At 37.3% G+C, this 26,984-nt stretch overlaps 1 protein-coding gene across 15 annotated transcripts in view; it reads left to right on the forward strand.

The window, feature by feature from the left end:
- Window positions 1–26,984, forward strand: part of PAM (peptidylglycine alpha-amidating monooxygenase) — a 122,393-nt gene that overhangs the window by 29,194 nt on the left and 66,215 nt on the right. For 14 of the 15 annotated variants that reach the window (XM_017730492.1, XM_017730491.1, XM_017730489.1 and 11 more), the window contains exons 2-4: window positions 22,200–22,715; window positions 23,819–23,939; window positions 26,151–26,208. In XM_017730492.1, coding sequence (XP_017585981.1) covers window positions 22,624–22,715; window positions 23,819–23,939; window positions 26,151–26,208 — 271 coding nt within the window. In that variant the 5' untranslated portion in view covers window positions 22,200–22,623. The remainder of the gene's footprint in view (window positions 1–22,199; window positions 22,716–23,818; window positions 23,940–26,150; window positions 26,209–26,984) is intronic. The other variant, XM_017730493.1, reaches the window with a different exon arrangement.

Here is a 26,984-nt window from a genome sequence, read left to right on the forward strand (position 1 = left end):
TCCTATTTAATTGTGGTGTGTACTTTCTCTGGTGAGCTTTACTGAAGGCAGCAAGGGGACTTTGCAAGAACTGGTATGATGATTTGTTGCAAGCAGTGCTCTGGTATGAGTGAGCAGGATTTTAGCTCTTGGCTTGGTTACATGAGGCCTTGCATGAACTTGTGCTTTGGTTCCCAATCTGTAGTTAATCAGCTACTGCCTTGTATCATGGAAGCTCTAGGAATAGAATTCCATGGAAGCACTTGTGAATTAGTCTCTTATTATATATTTAAATTATATACAGGATACACATTATACCCACATTCATAGAGAAGTACATAAAGAGTTAGTTTTTGTATGTGTTTCATACTCTTCATCCTTGGTGTTCTTTAGGAATGATTTTCTAGTATCAGTTTTTTCTTAGTTTTATTTATGTGTCAGAGCTCTGTAATATGTGTGCTTTACTCTTCAGGTGGGATTGAATGTTGTGCAGGTCTTTGTTATGTTTAACAGATGTAGGTTACATCTTTTATCTTTCACTGTTTCATGAAGTTTTTGTGGGACAAGAGAGTATGAGATTCTTCATTGTTAACATAGCCTTAAAAGCTTTATTGGTGAATTTTGGAGAAGAATGCTTCAAAAAGGTAGATAAATACCCAACTATAATAGTATTTTTTGTACTGGAGTGTAAACTCTAGGCTTGTATTTTTATTTTATGAGTGAATGAGAGTTCATTTAAGAAGACATTTTCAACATCCACTTCTACAGAAAACTATTTTTTTCAGGAAGCTGTTAAGCTTTATCAATATTTCAGTATTTTAACCATTTCCTCTGCAAGCAGTGCACTATGACTACCATGGGTAACCTCCTTTAGTTAAAAGAGTTTTTATCTTTTAATGTTACATAATTGTGGAGCCTTTGGAGGTATAGTGGATGGTTTTGCTGTAGTAATTAAAACACAGGTGAAGCTTGTAGGTGAAGCATATCTGAGTGGCAGTCAGTATTACTTGGTGCTGAGCGTGAGCTAATTATAACCAACCAACCAACAAAAAAACCTCTTCAGTGAATTCAGCTAGGTGTTAGAAGGATGAAGATATGTCTGTTGTCTTGGGGGTACCGTACACAGCCAAGCATTTCATTGTTGTAGGGGATGTTCAACAGGGGATAGGAAAAAAATATATGATCTCTCCCTTTTAATACAAATAGTTATAGCTATCAGTGAAATGCATTTTTGAGAATGTTCTAGTGAGATTGTTTTGAACAAGAAAACAAATTGACCTTTTCTGATTACATTTTAAAAGTCATTTCTGCATCTCGTGTATAAATAGACAAACTTTTGTGTTTAGCTGGCAGATTTGCATTATAAACCTATTTTTTTTCAAAAGCAAGTTGTCAGATTTTAATTTGTTGATTTCTTTTATGGGCACTATTATTTATATTCCGATTCTTAGTTTGTGCAACATTATGACTGACAAAACTGGAGATAGGGCTGCCACTGAATACCTGGTTTCCCACGATATTTGGTAATGGATCTTTAGGATTACGTGTTGTTTAAAACCAATCAGTGCTTAGCAGGAAAACAAGCTTCAGATATATGCTCCATCTATTCCAAGCAGCATCTTGGAACGGCAGTTGTAATTGATGTCTTTTTGCTTAACTGTCTTAAACTGGATGGTAGGAGAGCACATGATGGCAGAGAGTACAAATAGGCTTCAGTGTCAATCTGTTTTCTGCAGTGCATCAGCAGTAGCTGCTGAAACCCCCTGGAAACTGGTCAGGCATTCTGTTTGGTACTGTCAGTGTCATAATGAAGGAGAGCAGTACTGGCTTCTGTTCATGTAGTGCTAAATATAGCTCGTTTTAACACAGCTCTATTTTTTGGTGGTGTTCATCATTTTTTTGTCCTTCTCCAAAGGCAGCACAATGATGATCAAATTCAGTCAGCCCTCTCTGATTTCTAAATAACTTAAAGAGAGTGAAAATGTTTATCTTTGCAGTTTAATGCCAAATCAGGCTTAATACTCTTTAGCCAAAGTACAGTGCCAAGACTGCTAAATGATAGCGCTGTTTTGTCATCTGATACAAAACACCCGTGAAAGTACAGGATAAGTAATGAGAGGTTGTATAGAATTGCCTGTTTTGAGAAATGGATGAATAGGAAAATTTGAACATATGAGGAAAGCAAGAAACTGTGTTAGAATAAATTCTACCTGTTTTTACTAAAAAATGCTCTGTTCCTGTCTTCCCTTTAAAAACCTTAATGGTAATTTCATATAAAGTATTAAAATCTGTTAAAACTATTTGACAACAAATTTAAGATGTCTAGTCATGAGGTTTTGGGAAAAGTTCTCATGTAGTGAGCATGTGACAAGGAAATGAATATCACCTTCCATCTATCAGTTATGTTAACACCTGAAGAGTTCATGCATCTAAACAGCATTAGGGTTTTTTTCTGTACCACTTTTATGTGTCCTCCATGCTCTTCCTCTGCACAGTCATTCTCCTTCATTTCTGTAAAGTTAACCTGTGTGTGGAGCTGTCTCTTTATTTGAGTGCCTTTAAAAGGATCATGGAGCCAGAGTGAGGAATAAAGGAGTCTGTGGCATCTCTGAGCCATCTGGTAATAGTGACACTGGTGCCCACTGCTTCAAAATTGCTTCTTTCTACTTGCTCCAGATAGTTTGCTATCCTTCAATCAGGTTGCCTGCAGGAAACAAAAGCTATCTGGACACATCATGAGATTTTGTTATGTATTTTGTACAGTTACACTGGTTATAAATAAAGCCCTTATCTATGATTGAAATCCCATGCAACTGTATTGCAACTGTGCAGCTCAGGTTCCTGGTAGCTTGACACAGCTGGTCTTGTGCTTGGGGAATTTGTGTGCTTGCTGCTGTGAAGTTAAAAAGCTTCTACTTCTGTTGCTTCAGGTTGCTTATGTAGAGAAGGCAAGCAGTGCATACAGCCCTAAGCTGGGAGTTAAACTTCTAGGTGTGCTATGATGGCTCTCTGTGACTACTTGAAAGCAGGTTATAGTCAGGTGCGTGTCAGGCTTTTCTCCCAAGTAACAAATGATGGGACAAGAGGAAATGATCTAATGAAGTGTGTGGTTAATTTCTATATGTGGGATCTTTACCCATGATACCCTTCTTCCGTGAAGGCTTTAGCTAGAAATGGCATTTATTCACTATATTCCTGCTCTTTGTTTTCCTCACAAACATTGTGACTTAAGGTAAATCATTACATAGCCATACAAAGGTGATTGCAAAAATGTGTTATCAAAGGACCCTTGAAGTGCTTACTAGGCTGCCATGAGTAGCTGTTAGGAAAGCTGTTTCCTCAGCTTTGAGGAAAGAAAATTGACATTGAGTTTTCAAGCCTTATTTTCAGAAGAACTCATATATCTTAAAATCAAAACTCTTACTTTTAGAGTATTTTTGCAATGTCCTAATCACTGGATTCAAAGTGCAGTTTAGACTATGGAGCTTCAGTGGTGAAGTTTCCCCCCCACCATATCCCAGTTTCCAACCTCACCTCTAGTAACTTCCCCTCTGGTATCTCTGGCACGTATTTGTATTTCATCATCACAGAGCAATTCCCGCTTTCTTTTTCTTACCTTAAAACATCCAAAATTTAAGTTTGCTGTGGCATTAGTGAGTCCTTTATTCAGAAGACAAGAATGCTGACCCTCTGTCCTCACATTGCTGTGCCTGCCACCCTCTTCAGCAGGCATGTTGCCAGCAAGCGTTGGCACTTCTATGGATTGCCATACCGGATTGTGTCTTGATACAAAGACAGATGTTGCTACAAAAACTTTTCCTGAGCAGATAATTTGAAAGGCAGTCTGAAAGCCAGGTTTGTCATCTGTTTTTTTTTGTGACAGTAAGTTTTTATGGGTTTTGCTTAAAAACTAGAAGAAATAATTCTGCTTATGATGCAATTTATAAAATATAACATGTTTACAGAGGCTACTCAAACCCCACCAAAAGTGTGCTGAGTAACAGTCGTATTGATATTATCCCTTCTTGCTGCTAAAGTCTGATTCAAAAGTTAGAAGTCTACTTCTAGAGGATAAAAGAAAACAGAAATCCCAATATTTGAGTCACTGAGGCTGTCACCTTTGATAAGAGCAAACAGCCATGTTTGGAAAAGAGCTGTACTTCACCAGGCCTACAGCCCTATCTTGTAAAAGAGTTTGAAGATACCCCTTGAATAAAAAAAGGGAAGCATAGGATGTGATTTGAACCTGAGAAGAAGACAAATTTCTTCTTGCTGGTGTGGAGGTTCCCCTTGTTTCTAACACTTAAAATGTCTTGATTGCAGCTGAAAAATGCCATGCCAATTACACTGTTTAATACAGAATTACTGTCCTTTGGTCACCTGGCTTCTGTCTTTGACTTTAGCCTTGATCTTTGCCTCACTATGCCATGTCCTTTAGTACGTTGATTTCAAGCCTGAATTGCTGGAATGCAGTTAAGGTGAAAATGATGGAATTATGGTGTGTTTGTGGAACTTACACGCTTAATCTGAAAGTGTTAGGGGAGGTAAGCACTGTGCTCCAAGGTGAGTTTGGAGTATGTATTATGTTTCTTGCCAAGGGATCACACCCTAATGCTTCCATACACACCTAAGAGTATCAGAAATGGAAGTAATGTGTAATACTAAACTCTTTCTCCCCTTTCCATCATGGTTGGATTTTTTAGAACTCCTTTGTTGTAGTACTGCCTTATTTTTATTTTACGTTGATTTGTACTGTTAACTAGTGAAATAACTTGTCTCATACTAAACTGTCAGTGTAATCCATTGGAAAAACAAGTGTTTCCCCATTTGAGATAGTAATAGCGTTAAAAATATGTAACTGTTCTCAACAACTGAAGTAGGTACTGACTTTCTGACGGTGTGTTTAGTCTGCTGATAGCTGACCTGCTTCTTTATTATCATAAACTGGGCAAATTTTGTTGTACAAAATTCTTGTCATATTTTACACCAAAATGCATTTAAAAGTGCTTTCTTTCTGTATTTTATCAATGGCTAAGGAGGACTTATAATGTGACAATGAAACATTTATGTGAATGAAAAAATACTTATCTTTGGATTTTTTTTTTGCTTTAGTCTCAGATGTCTTCCTGATTGCTTTCAACTACTGCATTTCTGGAATCGTTTGGGATTCAGTGTTTGGGACTCAGCTTGAATAATTTATTATGTCTTGCTGCAGACACATTTTTACTTATAACTTAAGCTAAGTCTGTGTAATGTTTTGCGTAGCATTTCAAACTGAGCATTTTTGGAAAATTCTCTACTGATCTTTTTTCTTTTCCTGCAAAAATGCATGTTCTTGACCGAGAAAGAAGAAAATTCAGGAAAAGGTATTTATAGAATAAAAAAAAAAATTTACAGAGTAGTAGACTCCATCCAAAAGTCCTATTCAGAATATTGTTTACTATTTCTATATAGCATGTGAATGACTTCTGTATTTTCTCTCCTCAGCCCACACCCCTCACTTCTTGGTAGCTTTCACCTTATGTCAGAAAAATCAGTTTTTTTGAGTGGGGAACTGGGAATGGGAGATTTGGGACTTCTTGCTAAAAAACAGATGATGTCATCTAGGAGGAGCTAAAATGCTACTTTGACAAGTTATTGCATGACTGTAGGTGAGTGGGTGTTGCATTTGGAAAAACTTCTAATAAGCACTGTAATACATAAGAAATCTTTTAATCAACTGTTCTTACATTATCAAAAAAAGTCACTGGTGTACCCTTAATAAGCTTTAGTGTGTTAATTTAAAAATGTTTCCTTTTACTAGTCTAAAACTTCACTTTTACAGGTTTATAAAATTCAATAATGTGAAAGTTTTGTAGTTGAACTGGACAAAATATGAACATGTAAAATGAGTTTCTTCACAAATCTGATTCTGGACGGACAGTCTCTTATCTCTAGTTTGTAGATGTTTCATGCTGCTGCATTAAGGAGAAACATTAAAATGTATTCTTAATTAAGAATTACAATTTTGTACAAATTTTTGATAGCAAAGTAGTTTTCTTAGCTTGTAATTGAACTAGTGTCAAAATAGTTTATGGGAACTTGATTGTTAAAATAAAAACAAGCAAAAGAGTGTATGTTATACTAAAAATAAAAGTCATTGCCACATTTTCTTGCAAACACACCTGTGTGCTTTTGAGTTGGTGATTAGGTAGTTTGGCTCATAACCAGGTTTCCAATTCATATGCTCCTGGGTGAATCTTTTCATGAATGTTGCAACTGAGTTCATGAGATTAGACTTGCACTCATGTGAACAAATATCTCTGCTGATAGGCTGTATTTTTAAGAGTATTCATTATTCAGTATGATGATTGCCTTGGAGAATCTGGCATAAAAGAATTGTGACCTTTTCTGGAACTTGGCTTGCTGGTATTTTGCAATCAGCTTGGATTTGCTTCTGCATGCTATTTAGTTTGAATAGCTGGCTGTTGGTTTTCCGTACTTCCTTACTCGGATAAATGAAAATCTTGCTCCAAAACTTTATCTTATCTATGAATAAGAAAAATTTGTGTCAAGCATCGTATTTTTTTTGTTTGTCAAATGTATGAGCCCATGGGCTTGCAGTAACTATGATATCCTTTCATAGATTGTGATAATGACTTTATTTTTATTTTTTTAAAAGGCACCCCATTGCCCTTAATCTTGATAAGATTTGTTCCTGTCCTCTTTTGACATGCTCAGAAACATGGTGGATCTTACTGCTTCTTCTGTAGAAGAAGTGCTTGATTTGTTCCCTATATTCTATTTTGGCTAGGAATTCATGTACTGGTCGAGTACTAAAGCTTTTTATTACTACGTACAGCATTTGTTGGAGTAGCAAAATGTGTCACTGGGTACAATAAACAGTTTTTAAAATCCGGGACTCAAAGTGGGTATTTTGGTTGGTTTTTTTTCTTTAATCATTGCTGTTATTGCAAGAATCACAGAATATTAGGTTGGAACCTTAAGGATTATCTGATCCAGCTTTCCTGGCAAAAGCATGGTCCAGTCAAGATCACCAGCACCTTCTCTGGATGGATCTTAAACAAGCCCAGCATTGGGAAATCCACCACATTCCAGGGGTGATTATTTCAAGAGCTGATTGTTCTCATTATGAAAAATGTTCCTTTGCTGTCCAACAGAATCTTCCCAGGAGTAATTTATACCCGTTACCCCTTGTCTTTTCCTTGTGATTCCTTGTGAAAGGTAGTCTCTTTCTTTGTAGTCCCCAATGATACTCCCACAAACATTCTTCTTTCAAGGCTGAACAAGCCTGGTCCCTGTTTGCCAACCCTGGTCCCTGCAGTTGCTTCCCAGGGCTGTTTCAATCCCCTGCAGATGCTCCTGCATTTCCCCTGGCCCCCTGTATGCCCCACCCTGCTGGGTGAGCACTGTGCCAGGAATTGTGAGGGTTTCCCTTTGCCTCCTGTTCCAGCAAAGGCCAATCTTTGAAAAAACACCTCATTCTCTTTCTCTGTTGGATGTCAGTTTGTGGTTTATCTGTTTGTATTAAGTTGTTATTGTTAAATAAGTAGTTGACTATTGTTAAGCAAAATAGCAGAAAAATTGTTAGAAGGTCCTGTAAGTATAGGTTTCTCTCTTTACTACTTGTATTCTATATTTGCTTAGTGCTAAAGGAGTGTTGTGTATGTCCAGTCAGAAGAGTGGGCTGTTCTGGAGGAAGGTGGAATAGACAAATGAAGGTGCATCACAAAAATTCACTGCAGCCTGTAAACTGCTTTGTTTAGGTTGCTTTTAGCTCTGTTCCATAACATGTACTCTTAAGTAGAGTATTAGGGGAAAAGTGGTAGGGTTTTTGAGCTGACCTGTAGTTAAAATGGTCTTTGAAATTGTGATGTTCAGTTTGTTGCTGTTGTCTGTGAAACTGTCCCATCCCTTCCTCCAAAAGTGAGTTGATTCCCAATAAATTCTGTATTTTCAAGGACTTCCTGGCTCACTTTCTTCTTTCACAGGAGGTGTTACTTAAAAAACACTTCCTAGAGAAGTGTACTGCCAGGCTGGCATGCACAAGGTGCTTAACAAGAGACAAGTCACCAAGGAAAACAGCCTTTTTAATTGCTGGCTTTTAAGCTAATCAAAATAATCACTTGACAGATGGAATAGCATAGGAAGGAGATTGCATTCTGAAGCAAAAGGCAAAACACATAAAATAATTACTTAATAATTTTTTTGTTTTCCAGATTTAAAAAAAAGTGATTAAACTTGGCATTTAAATATGTACCTACATATTTACCATTGTTGTATTGGTGGGGGAGTGGGGTAACTCACTTGCAACACCAATATAGAGTCTCTAAGAGTTGGCATAAGCAATAAGACAAATACTGAGTCAAACAACACTGAGTCCTTTGCCAGCTGGGATTAAAACACAACAAAATTGAAGAGATTTCATTACAACTCTTGAATTATTTTCCATTTCATTCCCTGTAATGGCATTCAAGAGTCCAGACATCAGTAGGATTCACAGGTACTCAAGTTAGGAAAAGTAAACAAAATTTTTTCTGTTTCCTAATGGAAGTTTCTGATACATCTTAAATTTCCTTTTAATTTTCAGTGAGCAGTGGTTATACATTGAAAGCTGAAAAATACAGATAGGGTTCTAGCATGTTCCAGTTTCTCTTGCCAGGTGTCTGCAGATCTCAGCAAGGCAACCTCTGTAGTAAAATGCAGAGCTTAAATTCTTTGCTTTCTGATACACAGGCTCAGAAATCATTAAACCAGACTTCTTAGTTCTGTTCAAATGATGTATTGCAGAAATTCTTTTCAGATGAATTCAACAAATTAGCTAAGTACAAGCTAAGTCTTAAGATTCTTCCTCAACCTGAAATCATGGCCATTATGCAAGAGTCAGAAAACATATAGCCTGAGGATTTTGTAGAGTGGTTTAGGAAGGGCAGTATGCTGATTAATCTTATACCCACATCTGTCGGAGTTTTGTGGAAAACAGTAATAAATCAGTATCAAGTGAAGACATTGCTTCCTGTATTATGAGTCTCATCCATTCTGTGCAAGATTCTATTTAAAACCCCAGAAGAGCCTTACTGGACACAAATAATTGTAAAAATGGCAAATAAACTCTGTATGTATATATGTGTGTCTATGTGTGTATATATATACACATAAAATGTTATATCCCAAGTAAGATGTAGGAGCTACTTGCCTGAAAAGATGTGGGTGGAGTGTGCTGGTCTGGTAAGAATGAGAACAGATGATCTTCCAAATCTTTCTGACCTCATCTGGCAGCCCCATACAAGATGGATGTTTTTTATGTAGCTTTAAATTATATTATAAAGATCGAAACCAAATCAGGCTGACATGAAATCTGGTTCTACCCCGTTCTGAGGAACGTTTGTTTACAGCAAAACTTCTAAAAACTTTCTTGTTAGTTTCTTCTTGTTTCATTGCTTTTACTAATGGAATGAACTTTTGTGTGTGTGTGTGTATATAAAAACTGAATTGTAAGTATGTGAAATCTATTTAGTTTTCAACATTGTTGAATGGGAATGCACAGTCCTGTGTGTGTGTGATGTGGTTTTGTTCTTTCCACTTGCTGCAGTTCTTTACTCTCAAAGGTCATCTGTGTACAGTTGTCTGTCACACAACAAGATCTTGTTTTTGAACGTTTATGCATTAAGATTTGAAATTACTCATAATTTTTGATGGTTCATAATTTAAATGAATTAAATGTGTGGCTGTCAACAGATTTGTCATAAATTTTTTTTCTTTATTTTTGCTTGAAGGAAACTAGAACTGTTTTAAAGTTTGAAGTACTTGACAAAATCTTCCACAGTTCTGTCTAATAGGTGTCAGATCTTTAAGAGGCAAAGTATATATTTAATTTCTGGCACTTCTAAGGATTTCCTCTTGTAGCATGAAAGATTTCCTTCAGTAGTAGCGTCACTTTCCTCCTTTTGTGTTCAAAGGTATCTGATTTCTCTTCATATCATTCAAGGATAGGTCTGCTTTTAAACTGTGCTGTGAGTAATGCTGACAGTAATGTACTTCCTTTAGCTGAGGCAATCTAAAATTAAGATAACTTTAAATTTTTGAAATTACTGAACACACTCTGGGAGAGAGAAAATGTGTATGACTCATGGCTGTTGACAATTTTTTTTTTTTTTTTTTTTTTTTTTTTTTTTTTTTTCCACGCAAGTTTTTCAAAATAAAAAAACGCTCTTTTTTTTTTTTTTTTTTTTTTAATGCCAGGCAAGATTTTCAGAATGAATAAAGCCTAGTGTTACTGAGAAATGGGAGTAACCAGTATGTCAGTAAGCTTTTAAAATTGCACTTGCCATTGATCTCACAAGTATGTGAAAACTAATTGCTTAAATAGTCTGACTGCTTTAATAGTTTTTGTTTTGCTGAGGGAGAATTACTGTAGATTTTACATACATTTTCCTGTCTCTCATACATACTTTTGACTGAACAATTAAAGGAAGTAAAAGAAATGTGAAATAAAGATGTTCTTCCTCATAAGTCAAACACTGATGTTGCATGAGAGAAAATAAACAATAGAATTACTGAAAAATCTTGTATTTAAAGATTTTTCTGCCCCTGCAGTTTGTTGAAAAGGGGGGTTAAACATCATTTGAATCACCTATGTTTTGAAAACAAGTATTTATATATAAATACAATTTAAAACATTTTTTTTTTAATTCCAGTATCTAGAAGGAATAAGCTGTCTTGCCCAATCTTGCATAGTTATAATTTCATATACCTTTCTTCTACAGAAAAAAGAATTTGGGGATTGAATCTTAAAATTTAGAGATTGGGATGGGTATCCTACTATTTTTCATGTATCGTCTTTCCAGTCCTAGTGGCCTATAGCTGAATAGCATTTTCCAGGGAAGAATGCTTTGTTCACTTTACTCTGGAAATGAACAAGGTTGAGAATCCTCCTTCATACTCCAAGAACACATTTCTAGAAGGAAATCTTATCAGGAGGCTGGGCTGGATGTTGTAGAGAGCAGGAAACATGTTCACAGTAGTTTAGATGGTTATTTGTTTTCTCGTTTCCCACAGCTGATGCAGGTTATTTGTTTTCCCCTTCATGCTTATTTCTCTTGACTTGTTTTGTGTTACGGAGGTAGCAAATAAACAAAACTAGTTGTGGTTTAAGGCTGGTAGGCATGTCAGCACCACATAGATCCTCTCTCACTGGCCTCCAGTGGGTCGGACAAGACAGTCACAAGAAAATTAGAGAGCTCATGGGCTGAGGTAAAGACAGGGACAGCAAAGGCTGCATGGACAATCAAAGCAAAATAATGCATTCATATCCTTCTTCCCATCAGCAGGTGTTCAGTCACCTGTAAGAAGTAGGGTTCCTTCACATGTAGTGGTTTCTTGGGAAGACAAATGGCATCACTCCAAATGTCCCCACAGTCCTCCTTTATGTGGTATGGGTTATCTTTTTGGTCAGTTAGGGTCAGCTGTCCTGACTGTGTCCCTCCCAACCTTCTCACTGGTACAGTGGTGTTAGAAGCAAGGAGGGCCTTGGCTCTGTGTAACCACAGCTCAGCAACAGCTAAAACATCCATGTGTTTTCAATGCTGATTTGCTCACAAATCCAAAGCGTAAGTCCATATAAGCTACTCAGAAGAAAACGTGCACCATCCAAGCCAAAATTGTTACACTACCCCCACAAACCCACACCTCATCCCCATACTGTTCATATCATGCTCTGGTCCAGTGTTATCCAATACATCCTCGCTGTCCTCACCACCTACATACCACCTCCTGTCTTTTGATGTATACACAGATCCTTCATGTATGGACCACCCTTGTAACATGCCCACAAATGTTCACTGAGTTCATTCAGTCCATGACTTGGAGCTCAATCTCTTCTGGTGATTGCTTAGGATAGAGAGGTGGTGTGTTGTGGGGAGTTACTGGGCCCCAAAGCCAGCTCAGGTCAGGTCACTGTGGCACTTGTGCTGCCTTGTGTGCAGCTTGTCCGCCACTGGTTCAGGTAGGTCCTTTTATAGGAATTCCTTTAACATAAAAAGAAATCATGGGTTACAACAAATTAAAGGTATTTCCATTAAGTCTCCAACCCTTGTCCCTTTGGTCCAGGCCATAGGATCTAACATTGTGATGGACTACTCCCCTTTTCCCTGCTCCCATGCGAGGTACCTCCTGTGGGATGCAATCCTTCAAGAACTGATAAAATGTGAGTCCTCTCCTCAGGATATAGTCTTTCCAGATGAGGCTTCTCCAGTGTGAGCCCCCTGCAGGGCCACTGCTCCTAATGGGTGTCGTGAATTGGTGATTTCGATCACTTAATGAATTACTGTCAAATGGTTTTAGCAAAAGTGTTATTAATAAGATGTTGTAAAACTGTGACTTACAGTTTGGTGCCCAAGTTAACTCTACTACTGTGTGGCCCAGTCATTGGAACAATGATTCAAAATTACCAGGCACAAGTCAAAGTTACCATTCCACCAGGGCTGTATGCTCTACCAGTCACTTAACAAAGACCTACCTTTGGTAAAATGGTAATATGCTTCAAGGAGCAACCTTGAGAGGCCACCCAGCTCCAGGGGAGATCACTGCCATGCAGCCACGCTGCCTGGCAGGGAGAGCTCAAAGGCTCTCTTAGGGTATCATATTTATGTGGCTTGCTCGTAGTCAAATTGTATACAATGGGAAAAGTGTGCATGAGACTCCTTGTGCCTATAACTTCCTTTGTTCCTTGACAAATTATCCTTGGAAAAGCCACTTGCTATTCATTTTTTAATCGCATGATTGGTGTTCCAAGCTCATGAGCATGGATGCTCACTGGGTCACTCTGCTCCTTTGTGGGTTTTCAGAGGACAGATAAAACTGGAGTTCTTGGCACATTAATGGCTCAGATCTTTATCTTCTCTGGAACCTGTACTGTTTGGCTAAGGGGACATGTGCATCTGTTAGAATGGGTACCCATCTACAGGCCACCGCATCTGCCAGGAGCCGGCTCTGGTGTGAGGTCTTCATAGGCTAATACCTCCTTTAGAGCACATTCCCCTGCTGCAGTGTGGAGTCCCTTCTCCTGACTTCTGCTATGGGGTTGGACGTTTTGTACATAGCAATGGAGCGTACTATGTTCTCAGCATTTCTTTCTTCATCAGTTTTTATTTCTGGTTTTCTTAACCTTATTCTTCCTTTCCAGTGTGCTTAGTTTTTCTTCCATTTTCTCCTGTGAACTCCTGGTTTCCCGTGTGTATTGGTGTCTTCTAGCAAAGAAACTTGTGCTTCTTCCTGATTATCCATTTATGTCCTAAAATATACTATTACTGTACTCCACCTGTATTTAGGCACTTCGTAGAAAAACCTAGTGCTAGTATAATCACAGGCAATTGTGTTGTACTTACCTTTATACTTTTTAAAAATTCCACATAATATTAAGACTTGTTCTGCTGAAATACTGTTCTGTTTCATTGTGTTCAGTTACCTTAGTATTAGCATTGTTGTATTTTGTGAAAGTCTGTATTTCTAGAGGTGCTGGATTTCTAGCATTATTTTGATGTTTACAGAATTCTTTCTTTTAATTTTATGGATACTAGTTTTGAAAACAATGCATTTAACTAGTAAAAAGTGCGTCGTAAAAAGGTCTATAATAGTTGAGGATTCATTCATCTGCTTTTAGCATGGATCTTATGTTGCTCAATTGTTAATGAATACTAAACTGAATTAGATTCATTGACTTGGTTTTCATCGTCCACTCTCCTCGTTATCTTTTCCCTTAATCGAGAGATGATGTTATCTGTGCCATTTGGAGTGAGGAAAGACTACAACATTACTTTTGTAATGAACTGTAACAAACTCCTGTTGACTTACTTTCATTAATTGAAGTTGCTTGTAACTTCTATGAGGTTTAATGCTATAAATTTTATGCTGAAATTAATGCTGAAAATTTAATGCTGTAAATCTCAGTTTAACTACATGACTTAGACTGGATATACAGGAAGATGTTCCAGATTTATACCTGGAATTACTTAAAAAAGACATACAATTCAAGGGTTTAAAAAAAAGTTCTTAATTTTTCTTATTTTTCTTTCTGGTAGCCATACATTTGTTATTTAAATAAGGCTTCTTGAGGTGGGTTTTTGCAGGGGGGATGTCTGGATTTGGGAGGTGTTGTCTTGAATAGTATTTGGATTGACAGGTCATTCTAGCATCCTACTGAGCAAATAGAAACTGTGGAACTAATCACTCCAGCATTCTCATAAGAATGTTACACTGAGCCAGGAACCACCATTTGTGGAACAACAGGCATAAAGGTGCATTACAACTGCCTGGCCAAGGGGAGCTAGAAGCTTGCTAGCATTAGCAGTGTTCCAGCACCTGCTGCTGTCCTGAGCCCTAGCAACACACTGCTGTTTCTCTATTTTTTTTTTCCAGTGCTTAGCTTCATCTAGTACCTTTCTGAGCTGCTCCAACTCATTAATCTGACAAAAAAACCTAGCCTGTCCCTGCAATGGGGAGTTCAAGAAGCCTTTGGACAATGCTCTCAGGCCCATGGTGTGACTCTTAGGGCTGTACTGTCCATGGCTAGGAGTTGGACTCAGTGAGCCTTGTGGGTCCCTTTCCAGCTCAGAATATTCTATTTTTTATGTCTTGCCAATTAAACAGAGTAGGATACTGAGGAATGAGATAACATTTACAACCAACTTCCCTCAGGCTCAGCTTCACTCTCAACTCTTCTGTCTCATCCACCTGATCTGTGCAGGGGGGTGGGGAATGGAAGTTGCAGTCAGTTCATAATGCTTTCTTCCTGCTCCAGAGTGGGGTTTCTCCTGTGGGAGACAGTCCTCCATGAGCTGTTTCAAAATGGGTTCTCTTCATAGGTTTGGTTCTTTGGGAACAGGCTGCTCTAATGTAGATCCCCTGTGCGCTACAGCTCCTGCCAGGAGCCTTCTCCAGCATGGACTTCTTGGGAACTGCAGCTTCCTGGGTACATCTGCCTGCTCTGGCATGGACTCTGTAGGCTGGAGCACCTCCTTCCCCTCCTTCCTCAATGGCTTTGGGGTCTGCAGGGTTGTTTCTCTCAGTTATTCTCACCCTCCCAGCTTCTGTGCAATGTTCTGTACCGTTTCCTAAATACCTTATAGCAGAGGCATCACCAGCATGGCTGAGGGGCTCAGCTTTGGGCAGCAGCAGTTCCATCTTGGAGCTGACTGGAACTGGCTCTGTCTGACACAGGGGCAGCGTTTTGGGTGTTTGTTAGAAACGCCCCCCTGCAGCTGAGCCCACTGCAGTTTAATGTCCTTCTTAGTGAAGGAACATGCAATGAATTTAATTCATAGTTCATATGTGATGCGTAATTGAAGTATTTGAAATGATCTCTCATGTGCTTTATCCTTGGAGGCTAGTTCTAACTCTATGAAACATTCTCCCTTTAATATTTTCTGTTTTTGCATAACAAAGGGAAAACAGAGGGCATTTCACTGAACTTTTATTCTTATTACATTGTGCTACTGATAGTGATCTGGATATTAAATGAAAGCAGAGGCATCTTACATGTTTTCCCTTTTGAGCAAGAAATTAGTACCATCCAGCTTGTTCATTTTGTCATTACATGAAATTAGCAGTTTGCTAAGATGTTGTCTTTCTATAAAAAGTGTTGATCTTTCTTGACAAGAGAATTTTGCCTGTTTTGATACCTGGTCAAAGCAGAAGCATTAGAAGGTGATTTATTGTGAATAAGATGCTTTTCAAATGCTATTAAAATGCAGAGTGGGAGAGCCAACACATGATGTCTTGTCTTCAGACTTCTGAAAAATATCTGACTCTCAAGACAAGAAAGGGGGTGTTTCAAGTAGTTTCAGGTTGTAAAAGTGAATTTCTGCTTGAAGTCTCCTAATGTTTTACTAATGCAAGCACAAATATGAACAGGAAATAATTTTTTTTGGTGGTTTGCTTACATATTTCTGTTCTATCAAACCAAGAACAAATCCTTGTTTGTAAACAAGTTTATACCAAATAGTTGATGGTATGGTGATGGAGAAAATGAGCAAAAAATCTTACCTTGAACTGTATATCATGTTATGAAAAATCTTAGAATTCAGAAATTGATGAAAGTTTCCAGAATTTCCAAGAACATTAATTTTATTTTCGTCTGAAACACTCTAGCAAGTGCCTCTAGATTATGTAGTATTAAAATTCCTTCTTTTTCAGGTATTTCCTTGTCTCACACCTGAGTGTGCATTGTGTTGAGGAGTGGTATTTGTTTTATCTACTTTAGGAAAGGGAGGAAAATGTGACTAAGAAGGTAGTCCTAGGACAGCTTTACTTGTTGGCAAATAACCAAGTCTTAAGCAAAGGCTGCTCAATAAGGTCACATTGTGAAAGAGTAGCTAAATCTTTACTGCATCTTTTTTTTTCTTACACATTTTCTTCTGTTTGCACTGAGTTCTCACATGGTGTTAAAAATTAACAATTCTAGAAGCTTATCTGACAAGATCAAGTCTGCCTAAACTTTTAAATTTGTCCCGTTTGTCCTAATCTGGGAGATGCTGAGGGTGACAGCTGTATGCAGAGGTTGGTGACAGCAATTCTGACATCTTGAGTTGTGGGGTTTATGCTTCCTTGGTTCTTCTGTGTTTTCTCATGCATTTCCTGAGGCTGACAAAAAAATCTGAGGCTGGGTTTAGTTTCTATATATTCTATAAATTTTTGCCCAGTCCCCCTGGAAATAATGTCCTTGTTTTTTCTTTGCATAAACATATATAATAATCTGTTTCCTTGCATCCTTTTGTTTGTGATTTCCATAACTACTATTGCTGTTTGAGTTGCCTACTAAATACAGTTGAATGCTTCCTTTATTGTTTAATGAATAGGGTTTCCTTATGGCCACAGGGTTTATGATATTCTCTCTTAATAGCAGTTAGGAAACTGCAAGTTTTGTCATGAACATGTTGGTCTCCAAAAGAGAAACATGTAAATGACAGTTCTTCATCCTCCATTTCTTTGCTGTATAAAACTTCAAATAATTAAAAAAAAAAAATCTGTCTTGTGGGTAAAACTTACTGTACTTACTGAATTGACAGAGCACTTGAAAGATTTTGCTTTATTATTTTTCTTGGTACAGATAGTCTATCCTAAGATAGTAAGTAGAACTTGCTTCCGCAGTAGGAAACCCATAAAAATGCTTCACAGGTCATCAGAATCTCTCAAAATAAGCTTAGATTCCGGTATTGAACTTTTTTTATATCTTGTGTTGCTCTTATAAATAAATTTTAATTACCACTTTATAGTTCTAATTGAACGGGAAAGAAAAATACACATTCTAATTTCAATATATTTGGAAAACATTCGAAAAGTATCTCCTGTTAGAATGAATCCAGTTTCACTGTGGTAATGCATACAAGAAAATTCAAATCACAGTCCTTTATTTAATGTATTAATATTGTTTTAATGTATTAATATTGTTCTTCCTGTGATGGCCTGGGCAATAGGTTTCTTTATGAAATATTTCTTTTAAAAATAGGCATCATACTTACTCTCAACAGAACAAATTTTGGAGAAGGTTCATAAAAACAACATTAAGAGCAATCATATTTCTCTTTTTTTATTATTCCTTCGGTATTCATGTCTGAATTTTTTTTGGTAGCAGAAGGTAGGAGTTTGCACAATATAAATTAAACCAAGAGGCAAGCTATATTTGAAAAGTTACCATTTTCATTTTTAAAAGAGTATGTTTAATACTACACCAAATCCAGTATGGGTTGCTGCCCAAGCCAGGGGATCCTTTACAGCCCCAGCTGTATGCTCACACCTTTTCTTTTGTGATAGAAGGCCAGCAATTGCCTGTTGGCACATTGACCAATTGATCTGATGGAAAATTAATACACTGCTGAGGTGGGCAGGGAGGAGGGCATCATCTTCCTGAAGAAATGGAGAGCAAGAGAAGGAAAATAGAGGGCAATTAGAATGGATGATTGGAGGTTCTTTTCCACAGGGCAGTTTTGCACTGCAGAGGGTTGTTGTGACCCAAGGGCAGGACCCAGCACTTGGCCTTGTTGAACGTTGTCCAACTGGCCTCAGCCTATTGATTCAGCCTGTCCATACCCTTCCTGCCCTCCAGGTCAACCTTCCACCCAGCTTGGTGTCATCTACTTAGGGGGCACTTGATCCCCTGGCCCAGATCACTGATAAAGATGTTTAATGAGTTTGCACCTGGCTTCATCCTCTTTGCAACCTCCCTTCATGTATTTCTATACCTTGATGAGATCTCCCTGAGACTTCTCTTCTCAGGGCTGAAAGGTCCCAGCTCTCTCAGCCCGTCCTGGTAGGAGAGATACTCCAGTGTCTTCAGCATCTTCCTGGTGCTTGCTTGCACTCTCTCCGGTCTGTCTATGTCTCCCTCACACTGGAGAGCCCAGCGCTGGACACAGCACTCCTTGTGTGGCTTCACCAGCACCAAGTAGAGGGGAAGGATCACCTCTGTGACCTCCTCGCCGTGCTTGGACTCATGCCGCCAAAGGTTAATCCTTCTGGTGGGTTGGCATTGTCTAAACACCAGGCACCCATCCAAAACCATTCAGTCACTCCCTCTGAGCTGGACAGGGGAGAGAAAATATAATGAGAGGCTCATGGGTCAAGATAAAGACATTTCTCTGGCCTGTCGAGTTCCTTGTAGATAGCAGCACAACGCTTTGGTGTATCAGTCACTTGTCCTAGTCCAGTATCATCTGCATTGTGCATGTCTTCCCAACCCCTAGATATGTTTTGTGAGATATTTTTCATTAATGTTGAGGATCAAGAGGTTGTCTAATTTGATGACTTCTTGTCAAATGTTTTTCTATGAATCTGTGTCCTAGATGGCTGCATTTAGTGCATTAACTAATCCCTAAGCTGATCCCACAACATATTGATTATCCTGTGTTATTAGAAGCAAAGTGTTCCAACTTGGAGGCCTAGCTGCAGTTCATTTCTTGAACTGGCTATTGTTTGTATACCCAGTTGTTGTCTAAGCTTAAAATTTTGCCTAAAACAAAATGTGAACTTGACTCTAGCTGAAGACAGAATGCAAGGAATCCTTGCTCATTTCCATGACTTCAGTGCATAACAAAAACAGAGATTCAAGTATGAGAAATTACCATCTGTGATAGACTTGGACATTAATTGCCATGGATTTTAATCATCTTTTCATTTCTCTTTCTTTGAAGGTAATGATGGTTGAGGGTGTGGTTTCTGCTTCTGGCTTGTTCTCTTGGTACTGTATATGAAATGTTCTAGTCACTAAACAGAAAATAAGAAAATACTATAATGTGCTTTATAAACTTGTGGTTAATACAGAGCTTTCTTTTTATGTAGCTGATTTTTGGAAATTAATTGCTAGTCTTTTAAAAGACAGTTCTAATTTGTTTAATGTCACATTGATATATTGTTACTCTGTTTTGCATTCTATTTTGAATTCCAATGTCTTGCCTGCCTCTCCTCCCCTGCCTCTCCTCCCCTGCCCCATTCAGTCTTTGTGCTAGTTCCTTTTGACTGTTTTTGTTTTTCTTTACTCTCTTGTTTTTTGCTTTGTTTGGGTGGAGCATGTGGGATAAAATAACGTGCTTGCATTGCCCAATCTGATTTTCATCTCCCTTTCTCTCACTGTAGTCTTTGTCATTAATTATGTCTTTTTACTTTATTACTTCTGTTCCCTTGGGATCTCTTACCCCAAACTGAAAGCATAACAGTGGTATCTAGATGTCCACATAATGAACCTAAGTAATTATGTAATCTTATTACTGAATCTCTCATCCTTACTGTTTTCCCTCATCTCATATTTTTCTGTATTGCATCATATCTAACATTACATTGGAATAACTTCAGGATAGTGCTTTTTTTTTCTTTTTCTTCTCCTTTCCTTCCAGATGTAAAATTTCATTGTGCAGGGATCTAATCTGAAGTACTGGGCACATTAAACTTCATATTTCATATTCATCCAGCTCATAAACCTTAAAAAGCACTTGGTGATGAAATTGGACCATTTTTAAGGAGAATATACAGATATGTATTTATCTCACTAAAGCTTTAATTTCTTTGCTTTTTCAGACTATTCCAGATTATTGCTTTACCCCTGCCTCCTGTGGTCAGCATTCTAAAAGCCACAAATCGTCACATATTCTCTTAACATTAAGATGTGTTCTGGTGATTTTTGCTATTACCATGCTTAACTTGTAGTGAGGATTAAAAGCTGCTATAACAAAGCCCTTGTATTTCACATGAGGAGGGACTGCTGAGCTGTTCCTTTCCTTTATTTCTTTTATATTAAATACATCTCCTTTTTTAAACTGTATACCATGTAGATGTTTGTAATAGACTTGATGTAACAGATCTCAGACTTAGTGAAGCCTGCATAAGCTAAGCATTTGTTCTTATTTATAGTTATTGGAAAATATCTTTTCATATTAAAAAGAAAAATCAGAATGTTGTAGTTCTGTGTATGTTACAACTCATTGTATTCTTCCTGCCCCTGTTCCTCAGATTTCCTGCTTGTCAAGTGTATTTGCACTATGATATGGCAAAAAAAGACACAATTTCTTGGGTAGTACAATAAAAGAAGGGTAGTAGAACTTCTGGTCAGGTGGTTTACAAAGACACTGAACAGTCACTGTTGTGTAGCTATTCCTTAAAGAATGAAAGTAATGAAGCCTTATGTTATTGTAGTTGTCTTAACTTATGTGAAGCATGTCACGCTTGTCTTTTCTCTTTGTTTGTTTTTAAGTGATTTTTGGTCTCCATCACTGCACAGTCCTTTATATGTGTTGCAGATTTGTATAGTTCACTAGTGAAAACAGTTTAGATCACAGAAGTGGTGACATGAAAATTTACATTAAAAAAGGAATTAAGCTTGTATCATTGCTTGCATGAATGGTTGTGGACAGCCTTGGTGTATTTTTGGCAAGCTGAAAAGTAATATGTGTTCATTTTTAGTTGTTTGTGACTAAATCTTTTATGCCATCCTTCAGTGAATAAAATTTGCAAGTTTAGTGTTGATTAACATAATCAGATCTTGCGAATAGTTCAATGCAAATCTAGTGTAGCTGTTTAACTACAGGCAGTGACTGTGTAGCCAGTATGGCTTCTTAGTTTATGCTTAAGCACTTTTGATTTATAAGAAGCCTTTTTGCTATGTGTGCCCTGAAATGGGAGTGATTTTTTACGAAATATATGGATTTTCATTGGTTTCATGTCAGAATCCTTATTTTCTATTTCATCCTTATAAAAGTATTTTGACTATGTCTTCCAGTAGCTGGAAGATACCTTAATTTGGGTGGTTTTTTCTTGTTGGTATTTTTACTAATCCAGAATATTTATACTAATTTAGAAGAATTACTACATAAGACAGTTAAAAGATTTTGATTATAACTGGAAACTTTCCTTCCACCAAAACTGTAATTCTCAAAAAATAAAAGAATACTAATGTATATGTCTTTGCTAAGACATGGTGTGATTTTCTAGCATATTTAATAAAGAATGCTAAAATTTTGGAATTAAATACCATGCCAACTAAAGTGGGGAAGTAAGAACAGTTGAAGTTAAACAGGAGGGAGACTGATAGTTTATGCTGACATACCCTCAGTGTATGAAAGGATAGAAAACTACTCAACTAATGTAGGGCAGTCTGATGTCAACAGTTGGGGTTACTGTATTTCCAAAAAAAAAATTAAAGTATCTCTTTCCTGAAATGGATATAAAACGTAGCTTAAGTACGTAAGAAACAGATACCATAATGACATAATGATTTATTACAGGTTGAATTAAAAGTAAAATTTTCTCCCAGTCTGCAATATGTGCAGAAACGTTTGGTGATAGTTAATAAAATTTGCAAACCTTGATTCTTGCTATGTCAGTGTTGGCTTTTTTCTTTTTTCCTGCTTGCAGAACACATTATACTGGTGTTTGCATATGTGAAGTACTCCATACTTTGCATTTTACATATTGAGTAGGTTTTTGTATTTCTTCGCATAATGTAAAATATGTTTGAGAGTACATTTTGTATATCACAATCGAATGTGTCTGTTTCTGATGCTGTATGCAGGGAAGGGCAGGAAAAGGATGAATCAACAGAACCAATGCAATCTTTATGGGGTTGGGCTAATGGTAATGAAAGAACTTATTAATGTTTTAAAATGCCTCAACAGGGATTTGCTGAGAACTAATGATCTAATGTGTTAGTCATCCTAAAGCTCCTTCTATTTTTACAGGTTCTGAAGGATGTCTGATGCTGGTTTCTGTGATGCCACTTGAAGTCTCCAGCACTCTGGATTTATAAGTAACGTGCAGATTTAACTGCACAGCCTGGGCAGAAAGCATCAGGAGTGCTACTCCTTTTCAGCTCTTTAAGTAGACAGAAGTACAGTATCATCTATCTGCAAGGGAAGATTCTTCAACAGCTTTTCATAGCTAATAATAAAGGCAACATAGTATCATCCACCTTCCTGATTTACAGTGCATCGCCTTCCAAGACAGATGGTCTGTCAGAAGCTGGAGGATGCCTGCAGAGTACATAATAATGAAGTAGTGAAATGATACTGCTGCTACTGCCACGTAATTGCCAGGATCACAGCTGATAGAACTGCACTGCCCTTTTTCTGCTCACTTAATCAGACCAGAGACAGCAGGGTGGACATGGCTGGCTTCGTTAACAACCTGCTAATACTGCTTCTTCTGTTTCAAAACATCTGTTTGGGTTTCAGAAGCCCACTTTCAGTCTTCAAGAGGTGGGTTATGCAGGAAAATATTATGTGTTGAATGCATGCAGTCACAATATTACAAAAGTATGAAAAAGCATGTCCGGATAAAAATGTATTATGGTGTTTGGTTTTGGTCATTGCTCTGCATTTTCTTTCTGCACTTTGAAATGGCACTCTTGTCATACTGAAGACAGTAACTCATGTTTTATCCACAGGGTTGCTCATTAAAGGTGAGTTTAGGATGATAAAATGGCGATTAATAAAACTTTTAGTTACAGCTGTATTTGTAAATCTATTTCAGATGCTAGAGTTAGCTTGCAGGGTAAGATGATGTTTTAACAAGAAAACAACAACTAAGCTGAACAGTCCTGAGAATTTAGCTGTGGTTTGAATTCAAAATTGCATAGGTAAACTTTAATGTAGTGCAGACAAGAGAAGTAGCCTCAGCTCCTGAAAAAAGGATTTTACTGTTGTTGAGGTTTGGGTACCGTGTCACTTCTGTATACAGGAATATACGTAGTCAAAACTTGTATCAGTGTTGCACCAATGTTTCTCACGTCTTACCATTCAGTTCTTTACAGTGATCTACATTACTCTTAAAATTTGTTTATATGTTGCATTCAATACAGAATGTCATATTCGTTGATGTTGCAAAGTTAACTGTTTTACTTTGCTGCTTGTAGTAGCATACAAGTTGCTATAAATGCCATAGTATTTGAAGCAAAAGTTGCCCCTTTGCATGTAATTTAATTTAATCTGTATAGAATTATAAATCAGGCACATAGTCTCAAAAAAACCCTCCAAAACTGTTGTGAATTATTAATAGTACTTGACATATTGTAGTGAACTAATTCTCTATCTGTACATCCATGTGCCTGAGACAATTATTAAGATGAAATAGTAGGTTACGTTTTCAGTTAATATTTTCCAAACTAGTCATCTGATTGCTCAGATCAGGAAATACTTCAGAAAGATGTTTTCCTCAGCTCATGAAGGAGTGAAGTTTTCAGATCACCCCTGGAACTAGGCAGCATTGTCAAACTTCTTTACTAGTTCTGTAGACTCTTACTTTAAGAAAGACATAACAAAAATCAATACTTTGGAAAAAATCTTTCTTCCTTCTTTTTAAGATACAAAGATACTACCACATCTCTTTCCAGTGAATGCCTTGGAAGTGACCAGCCGGTGATTTCTTTTGGTCTGTCAGATTTTGCACTGGACATTCGCATGCCTGGGGTGACACCTAAGCAGGTGAGAGAACTGCAGTTTTTGCCACTTTCTCTTCTTTTAATAATCTAGGAAAACAAAGCCTTCCCTACAATGTCACTCAAATAAAATGAACAAAAAAATCAGGGTAACTTTTATAGATATATATCTATGTTCAGAGAAAAGTAGGCAACAAAGAAGTAACCTCAAATGAGAGAAAAATCTTTTCATTGAATTAATTTCATTTGTAAAATGATGGTTTCATAAACTGAATTGTTGAAGTTCTATAATGTGAAATATTTCTATCTGTGCTAGTAAGACATGGAGTTGCAGTTTACACCAAATCTCAGATGATGCATCAGTGAATCTAATTACATTAAACTGTATGTTGCTGCAACTTTGGCAAGCTGACAGAAAACAACCAAAAAGCACTTTAAAAGGCATAGTACTTCTGACCTAGTATTTTTAACTCTCAAAATACTCCATGAAAGCTACTATAAACAAGTTATGATGGTGTACTATTTAAGTTATGAAATTACCTTACTCTTTAAGGTATGAATTTATGATGGTATACTCTTTAAAGATTATATTCTACTGAGCCAAGTGAGTAAAAGTGAAGACAGTTAAGATTTTTCAACTTAGCATTAGCATTTTTAAGATTCACATAAAAGTATTGAGATTCCACTGTCATTTTCACATCTAATTTCATTAGGCAAGATAAAAAATGATTTTTTTTTTTTCTTTTTGCAGTAAGCCGTTGCAGGGAATTACATATATCATTAAGAGGTCTACATCTCTTCTAGAGGGCTACATGTGCTTGAAAAGAGCAGTATGTTGTGCTGCAGTAGTTGATGACTCATTGTTGCAGATAGCACTCTCAAAGGAGTGAAGGGAAAATGAGGTTTTCAAGTTATTGGGGTAAACCCCTCTGGAACGTGTAATTTAAAGCAAGAGGTGTTGTTTCAGCAAGTGCAAAACAGAAATACGGTTTCTACTTTCTAGAAAGATCTTCTTTGTCTGCAGCAAAATATTAAACTTCTCTGTCAGAAAGAGTGAAAAGTGCTCTCAGTTCATCCAGGTGCACATTTATAATTCTGTGTTACTGATTTTACCTGAGAAGCCATCAGTTGAACAGCTAGGAAACATATGAAGAGATCAGACAGTTCAGATTCCTATTAAAAAAAATACTTCATTGTGTATTGTGTTGTCAAGGCTGGGGGAAAGGTTGCCAAAAACTCTGCATTTTTAAAATGAGTTACTGGGCATGTTGAAGGGGTGGGAGGGCCAGGATTTGTCTTGCATTTAATAACTGTGATTGCTCTATGGGTGCATGAGTGGCAACCAACCCCTTACATGACTTAGGAGTAGTCTACCTATACCTAGTTGTGCATTCTTTTGGCACAGGTACCACACATGAACATTCATTGGAAACTGTTCAATTTCTACTACAGTGTGAAGCATTACTGCCATTGGCTTTCAAAGTTTTAGTATAAGGTCCTAAATTAGGTTGTGCTTTTTTTTTAAAAAAAGAAATCTTCTTCTGAACCCAGGTTAAATAGAAAACATAGAATATTTCCTTTTTTATTTCTAAATGGCTTTAATATGTTCACTCTGTAAATGCATGTAACGACCGTACCCAAAGGCATTCACATCAATTTTATCAGTTAACCTCCGTTCACCCTTCCCATCTTCTAGCAAAAAGACCAAAAATGTTTTCTTATCTGCAAATCACTGCTCTGTGTAATCACATATTGTTATCAGCATTGTACCTGTCCTTTGTTCTCAGTTGCATTTAATTGTTTACACCTATTCACAGTGTCTTCTTTTAAATTAAGTTTGAAGTTATTCATAGCAGGAGTTTTATCTTATCTATTTAGATATCCTTATGAAAGTGAAAGTCCTGTCAGATTTTGAGTTCATGGGTGTAGTGAAATTCCAGTACACGATACATTTCCTTTCTTAAACAGCCTTAGAAGTTGGGGGAAAAAAAGGCTTAAGAAAAAAGAGGTATAAAATAGTTAATAGTGTACCTATCAACCTAGTAGCCACTTTGATGACCGTATAGCCTGATCTCTGTTACATGTAAATAAATTGTGGCAATGAATTTATTTCTTATTGTAGTAAACGAATCATACATTTTCTTTGCCCATATAACTCAGTAAAGTAGGTGATATTTTTTCTATATGGTCCTATTGTGTCTTTAATTCTAAATTCTCCCAATTTAAAGGTAATTTCTGTTCTCTTTTCTTTTAACAGTCAGATACCTACCTCTGCATGTCAATACCGCTGCCAGTGGATGATGAAGCCTATGTAGGTGAGTATTGGTTAGCTTTTTTCTCTTTGACTCATATTAACTTAATCTTTGGACGTTAGAGTTTCCAAAATACATTTGTCATGGCTAATGCATAAACAAACTAGATGGAGCTGCTTAGAGTCAAGATAACACTGTATCTGAGGAGATTCATGAGTAATAGCAGTTAAGGAGCTGCATGCAGATGCCTCTGTCAGTCAGCACCAGAGAGTCCCATTTGGTGCTGAGTATTGGCTTTCTGTCTTTGGCTGGATACTTAATTCTGCACTGCTGAGCAGACTATTTACCTGCTGGTACAGGCTGTAAATCCTGTGCACTTACAGTCAGTGTTGGCTGCAGAAGGGTTTTACTTGGAGGAGAAACCAAACCCTCTTCTATTTTTTGGGGTTTTTTATGACATGGCATCAATAGGATGGTGGACAAGTAGAAGGAAATACTGTAGTACCTTACAAATGCTGTCGTCATATAGATCAGCAGAAGAACACCATCTGTTCAGAAAATCTTTGCGGTACTTAACAATTTTATTGTGCCTTGCCATGAACATCCAGTTGCTCAGAGAGAGAGAAGGCTTATTGGTTTGGCTGAAGATAGTTTTGCTATCAGAACATGCTATAAACGGTATAAAAGGAAACAGTCTTTTTCTTCCTTTACACTTTCGTTGCATTTTAGGATATGTGCACTTAATAAAAGCATGGTGGGACTCACATGTAGTTTTGATGTAGTGTATTATGAGAGTGTTGTTCCATTTGGATTTTCTTGTGGAAATCCCTCAGAAGGTA

The sequence above is a fragment of the Corvus brachyrhynchos genome, unplaced genomic scaffold, assembly GCF_000691975.1.
Source record: "Corvus brachyrhynchos isolate BGI_N302 unplaced genomic scaffold, ASM69197v1 scaffold33, whole genome shotgun sequence".
Lineage (NCBI taxonomy): Eukaryota > Metazoa > Chordata > Aves > Passeriformes > Corvidae > Corvus > Corvus brachyrhynchos.